The sequence below is a fragment of the Notamacropus eugenii genome, chromosome 6 (assembly GCF_028372415.1).
Source record: "Notamacropus eugenii isolate mMacEug1 chromosome 6, mMacEug1.pri_v2, whole genome shotgun sequence".
Lineage (NCBI taxonomy): Eukaryota > Metazoa > Chordata > Mammalia > Diprotodontia > Macropodidae > Notamacropus > Notamacropus eugenii.
In genome coordinates, this window is record NC_092877.1 from 352553281 (window position 1) to 352579400 (window position 26120).

Here is a 26120-nt window from a genome sequence, read left to right on the forward strand (position 1 = left end):
CAGGATTGTTGTTTGAGTTTCTAATGAGATAATATTTGTAAAGCATAGTACCTGGCACATCACTACTATATGAATGCAATCTCTCTCTCTCTCTCTCTCTCTCTCTCTCTTTCTGTCTCTCTCTCCCTGTCTCTCTCTCTCTATCTCTGTCTCTCTCCCTCTGTCTCTCTCTGTCTTTCTCTCTCTGTCATCATCATGATCATCATCATTTTCATTTATCCCTGACATTTACTCCCCCTTCTATGTGTGACATTTTCCTGCCTTCCAGCCTCCTGGAACATCAGTATTGCCCTCTGCCTCATCATATCCTTTTTTCTTTCATCTTTGTTTTTTAACATGAAATTCATCTTGCCTTTTTTAAAGGGATGCTACATTCTCTCTGATAACCTTGAGAGTAGAAAGGCTTTCTTCAAGCACCCAGATCTTCTAGGAGGGAGACCCTGTTAGGCTTTGAGCAGAGACAAGTCACTTGGCTGTGAGAGAAATACAAATATGGCATCCTCCATGACAGCCACTGCCAAAAGCTCCTCGCCCCCCCATTTCCTGCTAGTGAAAGCATACTTTCTTTGTCCCTTGGAGAAATGCTTCAGTGAATTGCTGGTGGGTGTTTTCAACTTCAGATATGTCACTTGTTAGCATCTTGACCCCCATATCCATCTTCTTTTTCCTTGTCTTAGTAACTTCTGACTCTGTCTTACCCATCTGTCCTACTCAACCTTTAAAAAAAATTTTTTTTTGAGGCAGTTCGGGTTAAGTGATTTGCTCAGTGTAAGTGTATGAGGCCAGATTTGAGCTCTGGTCCTCCAGAGCCTGTTCTCTAGTTTGCCCCTAGTTTGTGCCACCTAGTTTACCCCTCTGCTTAGTCTTTATTACATCCTCCACTTCCTCTTCCTTTGACATCAGCTGTAGTCCTCTTCTGCTCCTCCTACAGCTTCCCAAGCTGATCCAAATTTTCCCTCCCCAAATGAATCTTGTGCATTATTCCCAGTTCTGCACCTCCTTTACAATGCCTTTTCCTTCTTCCACAAGAGTCATTGTTTGACTCCTTCTCCCACTCAGCCTTTTCCCAGGGAAGCTAGAACAACCACTTTGCATCCCAATTCCACTGGAATGTTTGAGTTTCAAAACTATAGTGTTCCCCTGAAACTAGGAGTGTCTTAGAGCTTGAATTTTGGCCCAGAAGAGAAGGCTGGGTGGCTGTTGCCACATAATTGCAGACATTTGCTTTACTGAACTGTGAGTTCATCCAGTGATTGAGTATTATGGGATGTGTCAGTAGATCAGTGAATATTATCTTCTGACTGGCTGATACTCATTCACTCATTAACAAGACTGCCTCTGTCACACACAGGTCATTGAAGTGATCCATACCTGTCAGGAGAGTGTTCCTTGAGTATGGCAATCACCGTGATTTATGCCTTCATTGGTAGGACTTGTGTTAATAATAATGTCGTCATCAGAGATCTGAAGGCAAAACAAGATTGAGGGAGGTATCATGGTACAAGAGAAAGAGCACCAACTTCTGGAGCAATTCCTTTGCCTTTGAGCCTTAGCTTTTTCACTTATTTTGACCACTTAGCAGTGACATTCATCTATAAAATAGAGACAAAATATTTTTACTGCAGAGAGGAGTAGCATGGCATGGTATTTCTCGGTGTCAGAAATGTAGAAGCAAGTAAGGGGCACAGTGGCTAGAACACTGGACTTGGAATCAGGATGATCTGAGTTCAGATTCTGAGATGCATATTAGCTATGTGACCCTGAGCAAGTCACACAACCTCTATCTCAGTTTCCTTATTTGTCAGATGGAGATAATAATAGCATCCCCCCTCCGAGGGTTGTTGTAACGATAAAATGAGATATTATTTATAAAGTACTTTGCAAACTTTGAGGTGTTATAGAAATGCTATCTATTATTATTACCACTACTGGTCATGTTAATCAAGTCACTTAACCCCTCCATGTCCTAGGCAAGTCACTGTTTGTATGTTGCAGAGAGCATGGGTGGAGGGAGTTTCCTCATAAGGCACTTCCTAGGCAGTGAAATCACAAATCTTGCCCTAAAGACCTCACACAGTTGTTATGAAACACCATTAAGGTCAAAAACATGAAATTGCCTTGCCACTGTAAAATCTTATAGAGCAGGTAGTATAATAATTCAGTCCAACAGTTCAGTAAGCATTTATTAACTACCTACCTTGTGCAAGGCGCTGGGGATATTGAAACCAAAGGTGAAATGGTAGTCATCCCTCAAGATACTTAGATTTTACTGAGGTGAAGGATAAATAGGGACATTTGTTGTGCTGACCACTGAGGGAATCAGGAAATGCTTCTCGCAGGCAGTGAGATTGATCTCAGCCTTGAAGGAAGGGAGAGTCCCAAGAGGCAGAGGTGAGGAAACAGAAAATCCTAGGCATGGAGATCAGAGTGTGCCCAAAAATGGAGTTGGAGATGAAAGATGGAATGTCATGTGCAGGAAACAGAACCAGGGTGGCCAGTGTATCAGGCTGGAAAGGTAAGAGGGAACCCAACTGCACAATTGTCCAAGTGAGAGGTATGGGGACCTGAGCAGGGATGTTTGTGACATGAGTGGAAGGGAAACATGTCAGAGGTATTGCTGAGAAGAGTCAGCATGACTTAACAAATGATCATCTGTGAGTATGAGAGAGGGAAGGAGCAAAGATCAATTGATCCATGAAGCATTTATTAAACACCTACTATATACCAGTCACTGTACTAGGTGATCCTGATAATAGAGACAAAATTGAAGAACTGGAACGGTCCTCAGACAACATCTAGTCTGACCCCCTTCATTTTTCAGGGGAGAAAACTGAGGCCCAGGGAGGTTAGGTAATTTGATCAAGATCATATAGGTAGGTTGGATTTGAACCCAGTCCTCTGCCTCCAGAGCCAGGGCTGTTTCTTAAAATGCATAATATTAATTTTAAATGAAGACATTTTCATATTGGAATTGCTCTGGGAGCTCACTGACATGTGTACACCCTCTAGTGGCCGAGATTGTAATCCATCACCACCTTCTTATCCTGCCCACCAATCCCCCCAACACGTCAGAGTTCACTGCACAATTCATTTGCAGGCTAACATAGCATCATCTTTCACTTAAAACCAAAAACAATAAAATACCAGATGTACAAAAAACCCAAATGGGCAAAACTTCGTAATGCCCTAAGACAATTCTCTAATTTTCAGAGTAGATGCCAGTTTAAAAATAGGTCACATGAGGGGCAGCTAGGTGATGTAGTGGATAGATCTCTGGCCCTGGAGTCAAGAGGACCAGAGTTCAAATCCAGCCTTAGACAATTACCAGCTGTGTGAGCCTAAGCAAGTCACTTAAACAAGATTGCCTCAAAAAAAAAATTAGGTCACATATATATTGGTACAGGGAGTTTCACCATTAGTGAAATCACCAGTCTGATCCCCTGCCCCTCCCCTCCACCCCTGCAAATTGCATGTAAGTATATATTGATTGTGATATTGTTTTTTGGGGGCCTTCTCCCTTTGGTACAGATTATAGTCTGTCCACACCTTCTCATCTATGTCATGTGTATTTCTCAGCTGTGCTTCTAATCCTTTGCTGATGGATGGCAACGTAATATATCTATCTTTACTATTTGATTAATACCTCTCTTAATTTTTAACTCCATTGAGTTACTCCATTGAATAACATCCATTGAGAATGATTTGCTATGAATTTTGAAGACAATTTGTAGTTTGTGGTCAACAAGGACATGCAAAGCAGAATGGTCATACGATGATGGGTTTTCTAGATTAATTGAACAAAGTCCAGTCCTCTGTTATAATGCTTTTAGTATCAGCAGCTAGATGGACGAACACATAGATCACTGTGCCTAGAGTCAGGAAGACCTAAGTTCAAGTCCACTTTCAGATACTTATTAGTTGGGTGACTCTGGCACAAGTCACTTAACCTCTGTCTGCCTCAATTTCCTTAACTGTGAAATTGAAATAATAATTGTTATCAAGTGAGATAGTATTTGTAAATCACTTAGAACAATGCTTGGCACATAGTTGGCACTTGAGAAATTCTTATTCCTTCCCTTTGTTTGCCTTTTAGTAAAGCCCCAGGTTATATCATGATAAAGGTGTATTGTTTCCTTTGATTCTATGAAACTTCTGTATGTCCTTGCAGGTGGTTAATAGTGAAAGATTCCTTCTTACTTTACATGAAGCCCGACAGTGGAGCCATTGCTTTTGTCCTTTTAGTAGACAAAGAATTCAGTATTAAGATGGGGAAGAAGGAAACTGACACAAAATATGGGCTCCGAATTGATAATCTTTCGAGGTGAGAATTTTTAGCTACTTTCAATATTTTCAAATATTGATCTCTCACTTGTCTTATGCATTTTGAAAAGTTTTGGTCCTGTTTAGGAATTAATAGCATCTACATGGATCGATGTCATTAAAAGAATGCATGATTGAAACAGTAGATAGCCTAGTTAAGAGATAAGGATGACCAATGGAGCATCTTGACCAAGATGTCAGGACTATGGGAGAGCCATTATGTTAAAGTTATGGGAGAGATAGACAAGAGTTGCACAGGACAATCTGGGATGGATGGGGAATGATTTGTTTCCCTGGAAGGAATATTGATATTTACAAGTATTTTAGTGACATGTACATCCATTTTTGAGTGATAGCCGTCAATAGAAAAAGAGACAGAAAAGGAGGGAGGGAGGGATGGAGAGAGAGAGAGAGAGAGAGAGAGAGAGAGAGAGAGAGAGAGAGAGAGAGAGAGACAGAGAGAGAGAGAGAGACAGAGAGAGAGAGAGAGAGAGAGGGAGGGAGGGAGGGAGAGAGAGAGAGAGAGAGAGAGAGAGAGAGAGAGAGAGAGAGAGAGAGAGAGAGAGAGAGAGAGAGAGAGAGAAATGGAGATGGATAGAGAACCAGCCTCAGAGACAGAAAGACCCACTTTCATGTCCCACTTTTGACATATCCTGGCTGTGTGACCCTAGAAAATTTACTTAACCTAGGAAAATAACTTAACCTCTTAGTGCCCCCAAGAAATTTTCTAAGACCCTAAGTTTCAGCTGCTGATCTGCATTAGTGGAGAGAATTTCCTCATGGCTGGTGGTGTGAAATTCCTATCTCATTAAAATGTAGGTACTATGGGAATATTGCATGATACATTTAATCCTCAGTCTACATCCTCAGAATAGCAATTCCATTGTAGAAATGGAACACAAGGCATCATTTACATCCTCTAAACCCCATTTCTCATTCTCTTTGTAGGACACTGATTTTGAAATGTAACAGCTACAGGCATGCACGATGGTGGGGTGGGGCCATTGAAGAGTTTATCCAGAAACATGGTGCCAACTTTCTCAAAGAACACAGGTTTGGATCTTATGCTGCAGTCCAGGAGAATACCTTGGCCAAATGGTAAGGAATTTTCCCTCTAGGTTCAGCATTTTTAACCTGATGTTCATGGTTTCGGGGGTCTATGAATTTGAATGGGGAAAAATTATGTCTTTATTTTGAATAATCTCTCATTGTAATTAGCATTTTTTTCTATTACGAATGTAGGCAACAAACCACACTAGCATTAGTGGAGCTTTTGACTTTATTACTAATAGAAATCACAGATGTTTTCATATCACTTTACAGTTGTTTTATGTCATTACTTTGAAATTCCTACAGTTATTAGACCCACCATTAAATGACAGGTGATTGTAGTCTTCCTGTCTATGAACTGTGTTTCAATATAATTGGCTTCATTTGTAACCCCATGTATTTAATTTAATGCAATTAAAAACATCATTCTTAGAAGGGGTCCCTAAATTTTTCCAGACTGCCAAAGGAGTCTATGACACACGAAAAGGTCAAGAACCCTTGATCTAAGGCTTTCTTTCCTTAGTATTCTAAAATATAATTAGAATAATAAAATAATCAGATAACTTGAGTTAATATGATCTTTTAAAATTTGGATGGTGTTTCCCTTTCATTTTTTTTGAAAGGAGTTTGCCATCAAGAACGGGCAGAAATGAATTTTCCTACTTAGGTATCTTAAGAATGTTGTTTCTAATGGATGAGTTTATGATGGGTTTTCAATCTTACAGGCTCTGCTCTTAACCTTCAGCCATATAGAAAGAATGCTGGACTTTTTCTTCTTGGTACATTAGAGACTCAGAGTAGTATCGGTAGAAAAGACCATTATAGAGTTCAGAGTTAGAGGGCCTAGGTTCAAAACCTGTATCACTTATTTCCATGGTCTTGGACAAATGACACAAACTCTCTGAGACTTGATTTCCTCAGCTGTAAAACAAGAGGATTAGACAAGATGGACTCTTCCTGGGTCAAGTCTATGATCTTACAAATATTAAAAGGATTTACTTCCCAATTAATTTTCCTCTAATAACAGAGCACATTCAGTTGAATTTGTTTTCCTTACCCACTCATTAATGGCTAATGGTTATTGTAAAGTGTTAGAAGAGAGCTTTTCTGTGTTTGTGTGGAGAGCCAGGACCCTCCCATTAGTGGTAAGTGACCTCTGGCTCCAGGACTCTCAGATTATCAGTTCCACTAAGAAAGTCACCCTCTGAGTCCCCAGAAACATCATTAGTAACCACCCTTGTTTTACATGAACTAAAACCATCACCTATAATCACCAAAAAGATCAAGGCAGTATTTCCTAACCCAAGACTCAGAAATAAAACAGTGAGAGGAAGACCCAGGTTCAAATCCCACCTCAGACACTTAACTAGTTGAATGACAATGGAGAAAGTCGTTGAAAAGTTCTTTCATCTTTAACCTAAATATGAGAAAGCCCATAGCTCTTTTCCCACAGGGTTGTTATGAGGATCAGACAAGAAAGGAATGAAAAAAGGACTTTTCCAACCTTCACCTGTGACATGCAAATGTTATTTCTGCATGTTGTTTGTCAGGTTTGTCCTTTAACCAGTTAGGGAGAACTGATTACACTACTGTGTTTACTGTACTCTTTCAAACAGAAAGAAAAGCATGAAAATTTGCATCCATGTTTGCTGGTTGTGTCAAACTGATTCTTGCTTTTATTAACCCTATAGCATGACTAGAGAGTCCAGCATGACATATATGGTGGGTGCAAGGTTGGATTTTAGAGTCAGGAAAACTGGATTCAAATTCTTCCTCTGACTTATACTAACTGGGCAAGTCCCTTAACTCTTAATGTTCCAGGCAGTTCTTGCACTGTAAGGGTCATACTTGCAGTCATCTATATATCTGTTGATGTAAAGTTATCAAGATCATGAGTTGTTCATTTACATGTATAGAGGGAGTCTCTATAATGGGAATTTTTTTACACTGCTGAAATCATAAATCTGAAATGAAAACAAATTCTGATGCTTTGCCATAAGAGATTTGTTTTTCTTTTGGGTGAAATTTTTAAAAAATACCTATTTGTTTTCTTACAGGTATGTTAATGCAAAAGGGTATTTTGAAGACATAGCAAATGCTATGGAAGAAGCTAAAGAAGAGATTTTCATCACAGATTGGTGGTTAGTATTTGCAAGTGGGGATCTGGTTCAAAAGTCTCCCCATTCCATGTTTCCCCCAATGTGGGGCCCTGTGCAAAAGACTTGCATTATGGAAACTAACATCACGACCAGATGGTTTGGCAGTGGTCTGAACCAACTCACAGTTCAAGTCTTCAGTCAAAGGCCTTTTCAGAAAACTTGGCATCCAGGCAGGGCCTTAATATTTTCAGCTTGGAGATTTCTTTTTCTGTGGTTTGGAAGAGAGACGCCCAACTGTTTACTTGAGTGAGGACTGCAGGGCCAAGTGGGTGTGACTGTTCAATGACAAAGCCTTCATTTGGCCCTCCCATTTGATGCTAGCTGCAGCCCACGTATCCCTCTGAATCTTGTTTCTTGGATGATGCAATAGTTACATTTGTGGGTCATCATTAGAAATGTCAAATAGGATGATTGGGATTATTGGCTATGCAGGATGGATTTCTTCTTCCTTATCTCTGAATTAAGCTCAAGCTTTCTAACGTCCCTTTCCCCTCCCTCTCCATTTTAAGTCTGTGACAGCTCCCAGTAATATTTAGTAGTGGAAGCCTCAGATAGAAAACCCATTCAGATAGTAGGAAGGTATATTCCTGGAGTCTTTGTATTTTGACTTAGGCTCCTGCCTAGCTGCCTTTCCAGGCAAAATCCAAAACCAAAAAGGCATCTTGGAAGTGTTCAGCCATAACAAATGTTGTTATTTTCCTTCTAAGAATTCAGTTTCTTGGAAATCTCTTTTTTTTTAAGATGGTTTCTTCCAAAAGCATATTAAAAGCAGTGGGAGACCACATGTATAGAGAGGGAAAAGTACTACCTGAATGTAGGTGGTATAATATGATAGGATATAGAACAATACAGTATCATAGAAAACAATGCAAAATAATACAACACAGTACAATAGCGTGATAGCTAATTTAATGGTTCTAGAGTTTTTAAGAATATTCAGTCATCAAATCCACAAGCATTTATTAAATGCGTATTATCGTGACAAATACAGTCTCTGCAGACAAGAAGCTCATGTTTTGTCACAGAGACGTACCAAAGTATGTGAACAAATAATTTCCAGGTCAGGCTGTGTGATGTATACAATACTGGAGTCAGAAAGACGTAAGTTCAAATTCTGCCAGTTTACTGAACTGTAGAATTTATATAGCCCTTTAAGATTTGTAAAGTACTTTCCATGTATTGTCTCCTCTGGGCTTCAAAGTAACACTGTGAGGTACAGCTCTAGCTAGGTCCCAGTCCGTACATATAACGAGTCCCCTGCAGAAGTCATACATGTTCCAATTTGCACCATTCAAAGTTATAATTACTGAAAATATAGTCATTGGTTCTAGGCCAATGGAAGCATGTAGTGCAAATTTGAATAGTGGTACTGCATTCCCCTTCCCCCAGGGATTCTTTATTCTCACTAACTGGGGCCTAGATATGTTACAGGTTTATTCCATTTTACATATGAAAAGACCCAACGTACAGAGATGTATTGTACATGATCATAACTGGCAAGTGTCAGAGCCAGAATTTGAACCCAGGCCTCTCCTTACTCCAAATCTAACACTTTTTGCAGTAGAAGGACCCTTCTTAATTGTTTTTACTTTCATGCCCCACCCATATAACATCCCTACCTAGTAAGCAAGAGGTTAGCTCTGGTTTTTGTTTGATTGTCAAAATAAAACCCTAAAGTCAGGGGCCTGTATGAAATTCCATATTTAGGAGCCAATTCTTTTTTTTTAAATACTTCTTGTAAAGGCCCAGACATGAATAAGACTCTAGCCATAATTGCTGCCATTAAAAACTCATTTCTTGGTTTCTGAAAAAAGAATAATGTCCTTCTTGACCCTGCAGAAAAATAAAGCACAAATTCCCAGCCTCTTAGGTATCTGAAGAGACAGGGTGCTGAATGTTTTCTGTCCTCCTGTCTACCTTCAGATGAGTAATGATTCTGAGACTAATAATGGGTGAAAACATATTCTGAAATCAAAGCTACCTCCCTCATTCTTGAGGGGGAAATCACTTAGTTTTTCTCAGTCCCAATTTTCTCATCTATAAAATGGGGATGAGAAAATGGGAATAAAGACTTACTTCCCAGAGTAGCTTCATATTCAAGACCTTGAGCATGTGCTCAGGCATGAGCAGGAGTGTGATCCTGGCCAGTTAGTGCTTGTAAATCTTCAAGAACACATGGAGAACAGAGGCTTAACTGATAACAACCAAAATCAGAAGTAGAGATTTTTCTCCATGTAAGCCAGAGTAATCCAGACTCAAATTGCGTAACAGTCAAAGATTCATCTTTTAACCTTCCTGTGGCCAGAGGTAGTGTTATGAGAATAGATGGTTAGCAGAGGAAAGGAACTCAGCAGGTCTGAGGCCACGTCCTTCAAGCTGGAAGTACCTTAAGAGGTGTTGGCAGCTTTCACACTCCCTACACTCGATAGTCATCTGAGTTCCTCCCAACTGTGATTCATTTCTTGAAGTAACGCATATCCTTCAACAAACCAACTGGAATAAACAGGAGTTATATATCAGTCTGTCACCATGTAGTGGCACTGGGGTAATGATTATCACAAAACAATTCATTCAGAGAGCACTTGATGCTAAACTTTGGGATAAAAGACTTGATAACCTATCCAACTGCTGGAATACTCTTCCTGTCCTGAACCATGTACCATAGGAGACTCTTGAGCGGGAGAGAGAGTGCCAGGGTCAATTCAGTTCAATTCAATATTAGACACTTAGTAGGTGTCAGGAACTGTTAGATACCAAGAATTCAAAGACAAAAATGAAACAATCCATATCTTGCATATGTTTAATGAGAAAGAGCTTTTTGGATTTGTTAACAGGGAATCACAACTTCACAAAACTTACATAAAACTAGGTTTATTATAAGAGAAATGAATATCATCAACATCATGGTTATTACTATAGTTTGTTATCCATGATGGTTATCTCCCCAGGGTAGTCTAGGAAAGCCCATTTAGTCATTAAAATACCTGAGTAACAATTATGCTAGACACTATAAACCCATCTGTATTACACTGAGACCTACTATGGGGTCTAATATGAAGTCTAACAATGATGCAACAATGTTGCTGAATTGTTATTGTGGTTCAGTTGTGTCCAACTCTCCATGAGTCAATCTGGGGTTTTCTTGACCAAGATCCTAGACTGGTTTACCATTTCCTTCTCCAGTTCATTTTGCAGATGAGAAAATAGAGGCAAACAGTGTTAAGGGACTTGTCCAGTGTCACAGCTAGTAAGTGTCTGAGGTGAGTCTTCCTGACTCCAGGCCTGGAACTCTTTCCACTGTGCTACCTAGTTGCCTCTCTTTCAAACATATCCACAAGTAAAATCTTCCCTACTTTGCCCCACACTTCCTATTAGGTAAAGGAAATTCTCTTTGGACACTGATTGTTAGACTAATATTTCTCCAAGGAAAAAAATCAGATATTAATAATATGTGTATTTAAGCAAAATGAAAACCACACTGCCTTCATGTTGTTGATAATTACCCAAAGAAACACTGAGAAATAAATTCAGCCCGTAGTTTCAGGAGCAGACCCTCAGCAGTGGTTGTCCCAATGTCCACTATGATCTCTTTCCTTAGCTCTATCTCAGATTCTCCAACTTCCTTCAAGGGAAGTTGGCACTATCTCCTACATAATTCCTACAAATTACTTTACATTTGTTAATGTTCTTGCCCTCTTGAAATAACTCTGAAGTGCAGGGCAAAGTCTGGATCAGTATGGCAGGGAGAAAGACAGAGATGGGAGAGTTACTGGGTCAGGACCACCTTAACCAAGTCAGACATCTTCCACCTCCGGTCCCATCATGAACCAGACTTGGGACAAAGTAAGAAATGTGGACGGTTTGGGAATAACGATGAACAAGGGCAGAAGTCAATTGGGGAAGAAATGGAAAAGAAGAGAAAGAAGGGAATTGAGTTGCTATAACCAAAGAGCCGCCTACCCAACATGTACCCAACAGGAAACAACCAGTACACATGCTTCCCCCATGGTCACTCACCTTTCTGCTGAGAAAGGAAGTCAATTTCATTCCCTGCTTAAGGACTAAGTTTGGTCATAATTTCTCATTTACATTTCCTTCTTTTTTAAGCTTTTACTGAGTTTCAAGCACTGTGCTAAGCATTAGATATATAAAGAAATGTGAAATGTGAGTTCGCATTCTAATGAAGGAGATAATATTGGGATAATTCTATATAGAGAAAATACAGGGCTAATAAGTACCCAGAGGCAAGATCTGAAACCAGTGCTTCCCGACTCCAAATCTTACATTCTTTCCCTGATCCCATGATGATTATCTTCTGCAAAAAATGAGGGATTTGGACTAGATCACATGGAGGATCCCTTCTAATCCTAAAAACTTGTGATCCTAGATTCTATACTAGAGGAAAGTAAGTACCCAAGCTCTTTTATTAATTTGGACATCTCAAGTACCGGACAAGACATGGAGGACATATATGGTGGCCTGTTTTCATGTAGGTTTAATATTTTTCACTAAAGCTGTATGTTCTAAAAGCTTTTAATTCCAGATAGTTTGGAAATTGAACATTCAGCATGGCTACATCTATTGAAAATGTTTTCCTTAATTTTTTTTTAGCTCAATCAATTTTGTTTATTTATTTATCATGAGCCAGGCACTGTGCTAGACCTGAGGATATAAGTACAATAAATGAAAAATCCCTATACTCAGGAAGGTATGTCCAAATGATTGTGGGTAGCACTTTGGTCTTTAAGAATTCCCCAGTCCTAATAAAGTTTATTTGTTGAATTCTCCAGGCTGTTTTGGGGTTTGTATTTGTATAATATGTTGGCTGTTAGTTTGTGAAAGCTAAAGAGCTTTGGGCATAGAATTCCAGTTCTGGTCAATTTTCTTCTAGGCATTTAATAGCCACTAAATGCTTTGCAGCCTACTAGGCTAGGTTGTACAACTTCTACCATTTTCTTGTGCAATCTGTGTTCCTCAGTCAATCTGACATCCTTTTAACCCTTAGGACCCTGATAACCCTTTTGTAATTTCTGTTGGCTAAGACCTGGTCCCGAGCTCCTTTGATAAATGCCTTTATCTCTCCCAAACAAATACAAATGACAGCCATTTGTTTGATGCCTGTTTGGTGCCATATTGTTAGATGAATTCATTTGGATGTCATTCATGGTGTGTCTTATTATTATTATTAATATTGCCACCATATATGGGTCAGACTATTTACCAACCAAGGGAAGGACAGGGATGAGTTTGCTCTTGAATTTCTCCCTTATTGTTGAGACACAAGCAGAGGTCAGTTGACTTTACAAATCCTTTGAATAACTTTGGGACTATAACTTGATTTTAGGTTGAGTCCAGAAATCTTCCTGAAACGCCCAGTGGTAGAAGGAAATCGTTGGAGACTAGACTATATTCTCAAACGGAAAGCGGTAAGTACTTGACAGTCATGCTCCCCTCACCCCCCAAAAAATTCCTGCTGATTTTTAACATAATCTTACTTTAGTACTTTGTGGCTCTATGATGTTCTCTGCATATGAACTCCTTCCTGGAAAATCTAGTGACCCTTCTTTCTAAGGAATCCATCTTTGTTAGTTTCTCTGCGCATACAAAAAATCATGTCCTGGTGCCCAGCCTGCTAGGGGAAGGATTCTCGGAATTTAGCTAGGCTGGTCTTTAGACATCTGTTGCATCCTCCATCTCTGGAGACTTCCCTGAAATCTTTTTCACCTTTGTAAAACCTGTTTCCCTGGCACAGCCTCTAAGAAGCCAGGGCCACCATCAAGCCATGAAGCAACATTGGGATAGGACATTAGTAGAGAAATATAATCATCTCCCTATTTTTCTCATAATTTATCAAAAAGCAATATGCTGCTTGTTCACAGTCTCATTCTCGTAGTACCATTTTTCTTCATTAATGTTTGACTCTATGGAATGAATCTTTTATAATGCATTCCATTAACAGCTCTTATCCTGTCAGCTGTTGTTACAGTCCCAAGTCCTAAAGTACAAAGGAAACTCCTTGTCCAACTGAAAAAAATGAAACAAAACTTTGCAACAAACCTTAGAGAACATCTAGTTCAAACCTTTCCATTTTAGACATGAGGAATCTAAGACCCTTGGGAGCTGCCTGGTACATGTCAAGATAAGTGAATTGCTCTGGGTTCTTTAGGTCATCAGTGTCAGACATGGGATTTGAATCCATGCCTCTATAGACATATAGTAATAGAGCTAGGGATGAAGATTGGACCTATGATTTCACTGGTCTGAGGAATTAACATTGAGGGACTTCTTCTACCAGGGTAGACAAACATTTTCTCTATAACTCACAGTCTTAGAGAGTTGCCTAGAATGCTGAAAAGTTAAGTGACTTGCCCAAGGTCACACTGATAATAAATATGTGTGAGAGGCAGGACTTGAACCTGGGTATTCATGGATCCTAAGGCCAATTTTCTATTCACTACATTTGTTGGTGCTATTATTCAGTCATGTCCGACTCTTTGTGACCCCATTTCAGCTTTTTCTGGCAAAGATACTGGAGTGGGTTGTCATTTCCTTCTCCAGTTCATTTTACAGATGAGACAGGATCATACAGCTAGTAAACATCTGAGGCCGGATTTGAACTCATGAAGATGTCTTCCTGATTCCAAGCTCATGCTCTATGCACTATGGCACCATCTAGCTGCCAATTCTGTATACTCTTCCTCATATAATAATATATTACTTCCTCATATAGTAATACCTGAGCCAATCTAAATGGAATGAGAATGTATCTGATGGTCAATCAATAAACATTTCTATAAGCTCATCATTGTGCTAAATGCTAAGGAAACAAAGGAAGATAATTACCATGAACTTTATCAGCATCATCTCTATCTTGGTTCAGGAAGTTAAGCATATAACCATTCCACTGTGATTTGGAAGGACTTTTGTTTTCTAGGACTTACCATAAAAGTTCCTAAGTCAGGGCTGACAACCCATGATGACACTTTGCTATATGCCATCTCCTTCTTGACTTGTGCTCTGCTTTTTCTTCCTTTTCCTTCGCTATATTGAGTATTCCCAAATCTCTTCCCTCCCCCACCTCCTTTATTTTCTTTATTCTCTTCTGTTGTTTTAAGTCACCCCTGGGGACATTCTGTATTAAAGGAAGATAAGCAAGAAAGGGGTGTAGTCAAAGCTATATTTTAGAAATAGTGATCCAATGGTGGTATGTGGCATAGGAACATAGATTTAGAGCTAGGAGGGGCTTAAGATAGAATCTAACCTAACCCCCTTTTTAACATCTGAGGAAATTGAGACCAGAGATGTGGAGTGACATGCCTGAGGCACCACAGGTCATAAATGGCAGATCCTCTAACTCTAAAATGGGTACTCTGTCCACTAAATTACTGAGCTTCCCTTGGATTGGAATGTGGAGAGGCTTGAACAGATTAGAAAAGAGTAAAATCAGAATTAATAAGCTAGTTTTGAGTATCGACAACTGGAAATGCAAGATTGGAGTTTGAGTCACAGATCATAGAGTCTTCCATGTCCTCTATATTTATCTCTCAACAGCTCCCCCTAGGTCTTGGGTTTGTATGTTTCCATCATCATTGGGTTCATGGACACTTGAACCATCTTCTGATATGTTAGTTCCCTGGCTTCTCTTTTGCTCTTCAAGGCTGCTCTTCAGACGGTGACAGTGGCCAGTGATGATCATCCTATTCTTTCCATGTATATCCACACTCTCTGAAACTTGTCATTAAATAACTGATAACTGCATAAATCTCCCAAGGAAATGATGATTTCATTAGATTAATTTCCCTTGTGATCCATTGGTCTCTTTGTCCTTTTTCTTCATCTAGTCTGGACCCAGCAACATCTGGATCATCAATTTTTAAAACTGAATTGACATTTTCATATGCTCATAAACACCCATCATTTAAATAATTTAGCACCTGAAAGTCACACACTAAATCCATGAACTTTTGCAGTCATGGGAGGATATTTATTCTTGTGTTAATGGGCCCCAGGGTCTGTGAAATTGATAGAGACAGGACAATCTTTGATATCTGAATAGACCTGTTCTTTGATGGGATGAGTTCAGGAGGCTTTGTACAGACTTCTAGTGTCCTGTGTTTGTTCATCTCAGGCCTATTCTTCTTCTTCACCCAGAATCTATTTCGAGCTCCCTTTACCATAGGTTGTTCATTCAGTAAACAAAGACAAAATGGAAGATGGGGCTTACATTCTATAGAAGGTAATAGGGGCGGGGAGGGATACAGATAGATAAGTATAATGTAAAGCACATACAAAGTAAATTCAAAGTACTATAGGTCCAGGAGTAACACTCTTAACTGGGGCATCAGGAAAGCCCAGTGGAAGAGGTAGCCCTTGAGCTGAGTCTTGAAGAGACCTAGAATCCCAGCAGCTAGATGTGAAGAGGGATTGCTTTCCAAGTGCAGGAGATAGGGCTTGGGCAAAGTGACAGAGATGAGAGATGGAGGGCTGCGTATGAGAAATGGGCTGCCAATACATCACTTTGACTGAAACTGCTACTGCTTTTCAAGGAAAAATAACCCCAAAATAAGGGGAATGTGAGACTGGGGAAAGAACACTGGAATCCAATGACCTGGGTTCAAGTTCTACCTCTGACAATTACTGTCTATGTGGCTGTGAGGTGAATCAATTTATTTCCCTGACCCTGAATTTTCTGACTTATAAATGAAGAGTGTAACCTAAATTACCTAGAGGATAGAGACCTGGACGTGGAGTCAGGAAGGCCAAAGTTTAAATCCATCCTCAGGGAATTGTTTCTGTTTTGTAATAACAAATAGTTGGCATTGTTACTGCAAAGCATTTTGTAATAAATATTTTGGTATCTAGATAACTTTCATGAAACTTATTTTAGATTCACTCCTTTTTTTTAATTCTATTGTTCTTTCTCTGGATGTGGAAGGCATTTTGCCTTAGAAGACCATTGGGAATTTTTTTTAAGTCCTTACATTGCAATGAAGTTCCAAGTCTACCAGAAAAACTCTCACACACTGTGGTCGTTGCTCCTGGTTCAGCTCCTTTCGCTCAGCATCAGATCATATAAGTCTTTCTAGGTCTCTCCTAAGTCTTCCTATTCATTGTTTCTTATAGCACAGTAGTATTCCATTATATTCATATACCATAATTTATTCAGCCATTCTCCAATTGATGGGTATCCCCTTGATTTCCAGTTTTTGGCCACCACAAAGAGGGCTGCTATAAATATTTTTGTATGTGTGGGACCTTTTCCTATTTTTATGATCTCTTAGGGATACAGTCCTAGAAGCATGATTGCTGGGTCAAAGGGTATGCACATTTTTTGTAGCCCTTTGGGCATAGTTCTAAATTGCTCTCCAGAGTGGTTGGATCAGCTCACAGCTCCACCAACAATGTATTAGTGTTCCAACTCTCCCACATCCTCATCAACATTTATCATCTTCCTGTTCTGTCATGTTTGCCAATCTGATAGGTGTGATGTGGTACCTCAGAGTTGTTTTGATTTGCATCTCTCTAATCAATGGTGATTTAGAGCATTTTTTCATATGACTATAAATATCTTTAATTTCTTCCTCTGAAAATTGCCTGTTCATATCCTTTGACCATTTATCAATTGAGGACTGACTTGTATTTTTGTACATTTGACTCACTTCTCTATATATTCTAGAAATGAGGTCTTTATCCCCGAGATTAGCTATAAAAATTCTTTCCCAGTTTTCTACATCCCTCTGAATTTTGGTTGCATTGGGTTTGGTTGTGCAAAAACTTTTCAGTTTAATGTAATCAAAATTATCCATCTTGCACTTCATAATGCTTTCTATCTCTTCTTTAGTAAAAAATTCTTCCCTTCTCCATAAATCTGATAAATACACTATTCCTTGCTCCACCAATTTGTCCATAGTATCAATCTTTATACCTAGATCATGTACCCATTTGGATTTTATTCTTGTGTATGGTGTCAGGCTATGGGTCTATGCCTAGTTTCCACCACACTTTTATCCAGTTCTCCCAGCAATTTTTGTCAAGCAGTGAGTTCTTATCCCAGAAGCTGGGGTCCTTGGGTTTATCAAACAGTAGATTGCTATATTCATTGTCTGCTGTGTCTTGAGTACCTAGCATATTCCACTTGTCTATCCATCTGTTTCTTAGCCAGTACTAAGTGGTTTTGATAATTGCTCCTTTATAACACAATTTGAGATCTGGTAGCACTAGGCCACCTTCCCTAGCATTTCTTTTCATTAGTCCCCTTGATATTCTGGATCTTTTGTTCTTCCAGATGAATTTTGATGCTATTTATTCCAGCTCTAGAAAATAATTATCTGATAGTTTAATTGGTATGGCACTAAAGAAGTAAATTAATTTAGGTAGAATTGCCATTTTTATTATATTAACTTGGCTACCCATGAGCAACTGATGTTTTTCCACTTACTTAGATCTGTCTTGTGAGAAGTGTCTTGTAGTTGTGTTCAATTGGCTCCTTTTTGATGTTCCCTTGGATCATATTTATTTTTAATCTTTATAAGCAAAAGAAAAGAAAAAAGAGAAAGGCATGAGCAGTGTAGTATAATGGATAGAGAGCAGACACTGGATGAGGAAGGCCCCAGGTTCCAGCCCTGCCTCTGCTACACATGAACTGTGGAGCTCTGGACAAGTCACCTAACCTTTCATGCCTCAGTCTTTCCAGCTCTAACATGGGGGTAATAGTTCCAGTACTGGTGCTTGCGAAGTTGAAAATAATCCTGAAAACACTATATAAATATGAACCATTAATAACTCACTTAAGTAATTTCATAGATCTTTAATTTTGCACACACCCTTTTCCTATTTAACACTGTATGCAATAATATTAATAAAATTAGACTTATCCATAGTTTTTGCCCTCAAGTAACTTGAGTGCTATCGGGGAAACACACACACACTTATATAAATATACGTATACATACACACATATATGTATATATACATATACATATATATACACACATATACATATATACGTGTGTGTGTGTATATATATATACACACACACACACACACACACACACACAAAATATACATAAATTAAATGCTGGGCAGCAAGTGGGGAAGATGCCAGTAATAGGGAGGATCAGGAAAGTTTTTGTGATGAGTGTGGCCTTTGAGCTGAACACTGAATAGAGTCGCAGATTCTGAGAGGCTTAAGTGAAGAAGGAGAGTAACCCAGGCAGGGTAGACAATCTAGACAAAGTCATAGAGGTGGAAAATGAATTGTCGCATATGGGAAACAGGACATTACCCACTTTGCCTGGAACCTAGCGTGGGAGGGGAAAGATGAGTTGGCTCCCAATGGCCAAAGGTTTTAAATGATCTGGAGAGGGAGACTTTCCACTGAGAACATTTAGCCTCCAATTATTTTTCTTTTCTCTTTTTTAACAGCAACAAGGGGTGAGGATATTTGTGATGCTCTACAAAGAGGTTGAACTGGCCCTTGGCATCAACAGTGAATACAGCAAGAGGACTTTAATGCGCTTGCACCCCAACATAAAGGTCTGCAACATGGGCTACGAGTCTTTCCGCATTTATGTGGGATTCAAAATCATTTTCCCAGACGTTTTGTGTTAGGAGTAACAATCATCTATTAATAGAACAATGTGCATCTTTAAAAAAAAAATCAAAAAAGCTAACCTTGAAAATTATTCTTTAGAAAGAGAAAGGAAGGCAGCATGACATAGTAGATAGAGTTCCAGCCAAAAAACCAAGATGTATTGCTTCTAATTCAAGTATTGCTTCTAATTATCTATTGGCTGTGTGGTCCTGGGCAAGTCATTGAATCCTTCAGTGTCCCAGGAAGGTATCCAAGACTGTAGGTTGCAGAAAAGGTGCTTGCTTGCATTGATACCCCACTTGGAAGCTCCCTGGACTAATTAACCCACAGATTCAGTCCTGAGAAAGGGGGATGAGGAGGGATAGAGAGAGAAAGAGAGAGAGAGATTCCCATGCTCCTGTGCTGATAGAACTAATTCCTACTTTAGAATCTCAGAGTTGGAAGGAAGAGGCTTTACAGGCCACTTAGTTCAAATCACTTCCTGGCAAGGGTTGTCTACATTTCATACTCAACAAGTGATCGTTCAGCCTTTACTTGGAGCCCTGCACTGAGGGATGGAGAGGAATGGATAAACAAATGAATGAATGGATAGATAGATGTATGGATGAACAAATAAATGCATATATAAATGAATGGATAGTTGGATGGATGAATGAAAGAAAAAACATTTATTAAGCACTTACTATATACAAATACTGTATTAAGAGCTGGGAATATAATCAGAAAAGTGAAACCATTCCTGTTACCAAGAATCTCACATTTTAATTGGAGATATAACACATACAAAGAGGTTTCAGCTGCAAATTAGGTGGAAGGCTCCCATGGTACTTAGGGTGAAGTGGCTAAGCTGATGGTGGGAGCCCACAACCTCCCAAGGCAGCCCATTCCATCCTGTAAAGAACAAAAAATGTTAAGACAGTTTCTCCTGACATTAAACCTAAATGTGTCTCTTTGCAATTATTACTTGTCTTCAGGGGCTACTTGAGTGACCTGGGCATTGCTAACATGTTCCTAGCACTGACAGCCATTCTTGATTTATTTTTTAGTGGATAGACCTTAAATATCAGTGCCAGATCTCCGTATGCTGCTGAGGTGATCAGAATGTATATCCTGGCAGATATTCTACTGGCAAACAGCCCATAAGTTAGGGAAGGTTCTCCAGACTGAAGCTCAAAGAGGGGACCCTTTTAGAATGAGGAATTCTGTGGGAAAAGATCCCTTGGCATTTCTTCCATGTCCTTCCTATCAATAACACATCATCTGTGTTCTCCCTGGTACAAAATGTAAGTGCGATAAGAGATTACAGGTGATCATTGGCTCTGTACCAAAATATTAGAAACTATTAGGGATTATGACCTTGTCATTGAGATACCCATTGACTCATGGAATTGTTTGGAGTCTCCCCTGCTTGTCAGCATAGACAAGATTAAAATATATTTCATTAAGGAGGGGGGAAATAATAGAAGGACCCAATTTCTTTCAAATATTGTTTTAAAATTTTTGTGAATATTAATTTGGCCATAATCTAGTTTACAAAAGCATTTCTTAAGCACCTACTATGTTCCAGGTATTGGGCATTCTAAGACAAGAATGAAACACCTCCTGCCCTCAGGGATCTTATATTCCACTGGACAATTACACTGTCATTTGTATTTTCAGTGATTTTTTTTGGCTTGACAGACTATAAGACCATCTAAAGCAAATGATTAATGCAACTAACCTCATGATTAAGAGCTTAAAAAAAATAACCCTCTTGGAGAATCATCAGAATATTTTATACAGAGGTAATTTGAAAGGCAGAGGTTGGCGGTGAGTTGTCTAGTCTCAGTAATTCACTTTTCTTTTACTAGGGTAAGACCGCCTTTATTGTTGCATAAAATAATGAGCCTAGTAATATTTTGTTTTTTTAGTCTCCAGGTAGCTAGGTGCCAACCCTGGAGTCCGGAGGACCTGAGTTCAGATTTGGCATCAGACGCTTACTAGTTGTGAGACCCTGAACAAGTCACTTAACCTTGTTTGTCTCAGTTTTCTTATCTGTAAAATGAACTGGAGAAGAAAATGGCAAAGCACTCTAGTATCTTTGCCAAGAAAACCCTGAATGGGGTCACAGATTCAGACATGACAAAAATGACTCAACAAAATCAGAAGATCAATAGCTGGCCTGAACTTTAGCCATCAAATGCAACTCTCTTGTTTTACAGATGAAAATACTGTAAGTTTCAGTCACTTGCCCGAGGTCAATCAGTAGTAAGAACAATTGGTATTATATAAAGCTAACTTCATACTTGTCTAATGCTTTTCATACATTATCTCATTGGAATCTTAGAATACTCCCTGGGAAAGAGTGGCTTATTTTATCCCAATTTACAGATGAAGAGGCTACAGCTCAGACAAGCTCAAGTGACTTGTCCATGGCTACATATCTATCTTCCCGCTGAGATGATTTCTGATTTATGTTGTATATATCATGAATGCAGAGTTATTTGCATGTTTTCCCCCATCAGACTATGCACTCCCTGAGGGAAGGAATTGTTTTTTCCTTTTTTTTTGCATCACTGGTCCTTAGCGTGGTATCTAGCACATAACTGGTGCTTAAGAAATTCTTCTTTACTTCATTGGATCTAGGAGTTGAACCCAGGTCTTCTTAACTCCAAGTCAAGATCACTAAGCACTAAGAAAATGACTTCTCAAAATTTTTTAACTAAATAATTCTGTAATTAATATAGTTGGTAAGAATTCTCCTTGTTAGATTTAGTAGATATTCAAACTTTAGTTAATATATGTATACATATATTAGATATGACTTTCTTTGATAAAAGGTAAACTAGGGACCTGTGTTAAATTTATAAAAATGCAAATCATTCCCTAATTGATAAATGGTCAAAGGATATGAATGGGCAGCTTTCAGATGAAGAAATTAAAGCCATATATAGTCATAAAAAATGTCCTAAATCATTTTTGATTAGAGAAATACAAATCAGAACAACTCTGAGATACCACATCACACTTACTAGGTTGGTTAACATGACAAAATGGGAAAATGATAAATCCTGGAGAAGATGTGGGAAAATTGGAACACTAATGCATTGTTGGTGAAGTTGTGAACTGATACAACCATTCTGCAGAGCAATTTGGAACAAAGCCCAAAGGGATATAAAAAGTGTATATCCTTTGACCTGGCCATACCACTTCTGGGGCTCTATCCCAAAGAGAACATACAAATTGGAAAAGAACCCACATGTACAAAAATATTTATAGCAGCTCTTTTTGTGGTGGCAAAGAATTGGAAGTTGAGGGCATGCCCATTAGTTGGGGAATGGCTGAACAAGTTGTAGTATATGAATTAATGGAATACTATTATGCTGTAAGAAATGAGAGGCAAACTTGAGAAAAACCTGGAAAGACTTGTATGAATTGATGTTGATTAAAGCGAGCAAAACCAGAAGACCATTGTATGTAGTAACGTTCACATTGTGCAAAGACTAATTTTGATAGACTTATCTCTTCTTAGCCAAGCAAGGATATAAGACAACTCCAGAAGAGTCATGATGGAAAGTGCTATCCACATCCAGAGAAAAGAGCTATGAAGTCTGAAGTCTGCAGATTGCAGCATATTGTTACTCTCATTCTCTCTCTCTCTCTCTCTCTCTCTCTCTCTCTCTCTCTCTCTCTCTCTCTCTCTCTCTCTCTCTTTCTGTTTTTTTCTTTCTTGTAATTTTTCCCATCGGTTCTAATTCTTCTTTGCAACATGACTAATGTGAAAATAGGTTTAATATGAATTTATATGTAGATCCTATATCAAATTATGCATAGTCTTCTGGAGGGGGAGAGATGGGGAGAAAATCTGAAACTTAAAATCTTATGGAATTGAACGTTGAAAACTAAAAATAAATAAATTCATTTTTTTTTAAAAAAAAGGGAAAATAGGGTAGCTATGAAATGAGGCTGGATTTTCCTGAACAATATACACATAGGCAAGGATTCAATAGGAATGGCTCCCTCATTTTTTTGAAGGTTCGAGGGTGCATGTGAAAAGGGTAGTACCAATAATTTCCTTCCATTGATGAGAAAGCATGTGAATTGATTTATAGACTATAAAACACCACATAGATATCAATTATTACCACTAAGCATTGATAATGAAAGTTGTTTTCTTTGACACATTTGTGCAGCGTACTCCAGCGCTTTAGCCTGTTAACTGTATATCTATTTTATAGCTGCAGCATGTTAGGAGAAACATTGACTTTTTTTGTGAAAATCCTTTTCTAGTTGTTGACTTCTCCCCCCACAGGTCATGAGACACCCAGATCATGTTTCTTCCACGGTGTATTTGTGGGCTCACCACGAGAAGCTTGTTATCATAGACCAGTCAGTTGCATTTATTGGTGGGATAGACTTGGCCTATGGAAGATGGGATGACAATGAACACAGGCTGACTGATGTGGGCAGTGTCAAACGAGTCCTTGTGGGACAGTCAACGCTTTCCATCACAGTAAGATACGGAGTGATGTTTGGCTAGTTTTCTTTACGTTACAAGTGAATGTAAGTTATATTGGAAGGAATGCATGAAGGGATGGCAGGAGGGAGGAAGGAAAAGGAAGAAAGGAAGGAAGGAAGGGGGGAGAGAGGGAGGAAAAGAAGAAGGGAGGGAAGACAGAAAGACAGATTTATTAAGTATTTATGATGTGCCAAGTACTGTGCTAAGTACTGTAGGTACACATACAAACAAAAGAAAGGATGATTATTAGTAACTACCAATTACGAACTTTACTAGATTTTTATATATTAAAGTAAAACATTCCAGTCTGTCCTTGGACAGAGCTATGTGGTTAATAACTGCTCTCCACACTTCACTGGGGCAGCTGTTTGGGAGTTTAGGTAAGTTATAAATGCTACACCTTAGCCAGCTTTGACTTAATTGGGGGGGGGGGGTGACTTGTCACAGTACCCCATTTCTAGTGTCTTAAAGTTTTGCCCTTTTTTTGTCTCCAGGGAGAGATGGGAGAATCCAATGAAGCCTTGAACCTTAAAGGGAAAAAAGAATTTAAAATCAATCTCCCATTCCCAAAAAGCACTGATGATTCTGACTCTAAAATGAAAGGTGTAGGTAAAGGAAGCAAATTCTCCAAATTCAGCCTTTACCGGCAGCTGTACCGGAACAACCTGGAGAATGCTGATAGCATCAGCAGCCTTGATAGTGCCTCAAGTAAGTCTTGGTCCTTGTCTTCTGTGAACTTTCCTTTAAACAAACAAACAAACAAAACCCCCACAAAATCAAAAAGTCCAGTTATGATGCTGATTCTTCTTCTTATTCCATATTTACTTATCATCTGCAGCATTGAATCGCAGATCCTTTGGAGTATTCACTTTCCAATAGTTCCCTGTCTCCTTGGTACCTTGCTTGTAACAGATGACATAGAAAAGGCACCATCCAGTACAGTTGCTGTGACACAATGTTCTATACCCACAGTCCACCATCTCATTACCAAGAGGAAGGTTGTATGTTTCAACAGTGGTCATCCTTTCTATTGTCTCTCTGACCATTCATATTTCTATAGCAACAAGCTATGTTTTTTATTTGCCCAACTCCCTGTAAAGTTTCCAAACTGCTGACAGCCCATAATATACTTCCCTTTCTAGTATCATTATGTATCTCAGGAGTGATGCTTCATTTAAAACAAATCAGTTGATGCTTTTTCCAGTCCAAATGATCAAAACAAGAAGGTGCGCACATACACACACATGCACACCTTAATACTAGCAGAATCACTGAGTATTCTCAGAGTAGTACAACAAAAACATGAAGCTACAAAAGAGCTAGAGGGTATACGAAGAGAATTTCTCAGGCTTGGCCAAAGAACATTGGCTCTTCTTTCATCACGTAGCAATGGTACATTAGGTTTACATAAGCCCATTTGCGATTCTCTGCAACTCATCAATTTATTATCTATTCTGGATCTCAGTCATTTATATCCCCAAAGGTTTCTCTTCCCAGAAAACATGGATCAATAGCATAATTTCTAGCCAAGTCTTAAAGCTAACCAACCAACAAAAGACCCAGGACAGTTTTATATTGATCTTTAGTGCCTATTGCAAATCTGATGCTATCCGTGTGTTTGTAAAAAAGAGCGTCTCAACTTTCCCCAGGTTATTTTAATCACTGTAGAAGTCGCCAGCATTTAATCCGAGGGTTAAAGCCCCACTTGAAATTCTTGCATCATTCCAGCGAGTCGGAACAAAGACTCGCGGGCTCTGGAGGTGGTAAGTGAAGGGGGACGCAGGCAAGGTTCTCCATAAGCTTTGCCATTTTGTTCTTGCCTGTCAGCTGGTCACCATAAATGTGCTGTGTTTCTGGATCAGTGCGCTATCCATGCAATGTTCATCCCTTCATTCATTCACCAAGTATTGTTGAGTGGCTGCTATATACCAAATGCTTTGCTGGTAACTGTTAAAAAAAATACCCTACATAGATGTGTGCCCTCTGGGAGTTTGCAATATAATAAAAATTTCAAGGATCTATGATTTCTTCAGTATCCTCTATGCAGATCTGTAATGCAATAGATAAGTCTTTGAGTTGCTTGAGGCTCAGTCAGAGAAAGTTACTGACTTGTTTAGGCTCAGTATTTGTTAGAGGCAGATTTGAATATGCATTTTGAATAAAAGAATATTTCAGTTGCATCTTTCCTAGACTGAGGGACTTCCACTTATCCAGATACAAACAGCAGTATTTCTCCTTTTGTTGTTTCCATGACGTTTGAGAGGACACCATTCAAATTGCGGACCATGGCAAGCTAAATGAATGTGGGAAATCATTGAAGTCAGAAGGAAATGTATGATCTGGGTATCTATGATGTGAGTCAGGTACTAGAGCTTTGGATGAGAACCTAACACCATGGGTTAGCGGAAAAAGGAAGAGTAACTTGGGCTTGGAAAAGGACCAGGAGGGATCACTATCTCAGAGGCAGATTGGATTGATGCAGTGATGGCCTGATTCTTAT

At 39.1% G+C, this 26120-nt stretch overlaps 1 protein-coding gene across 3 annotated transcripts in view; it reads left to right on the top strand.

The window, feature by feature from the left end:
- Positions 1-26120, top strand: part of PLD1 (phospholipase D1) — a 264330-nt gene that overhangs the window by 157089 nt on the left and 81121 nt on the right. For 2 of the 3 annotated variants that reach the window (XM_072618471.1, XM_072618470.1), the window contains 8 exons: positions 4169-4321; positions 5269-5418; positions 7428-7511; positions 12874-12955; positions 18954-19064; positions 23414-23614; positions 24115-24328; positions 25270-25383. In XM_072618471.1, the coding sequence (XP_072474572.1) occupies positions 4169-4321; positions 5269-5418; positions 7428-7511; positions 12874-12955; positions 18954-19064; positions 23414-23614; positions 24115-24328; positions 25270-25383 (1109 nt within the window). The remainder of the gene's footprint in view (positions 1-4168; positions 4322-5268; positions 5419-7427; positions 7512-12873; positions 12956-18953; positions 19065-23413; positions 23615-24114; positions 24329-25269; positions 25384-26120) is intronic. The other variant, XM_072618472.1, reaches the window with a different exon arrangement.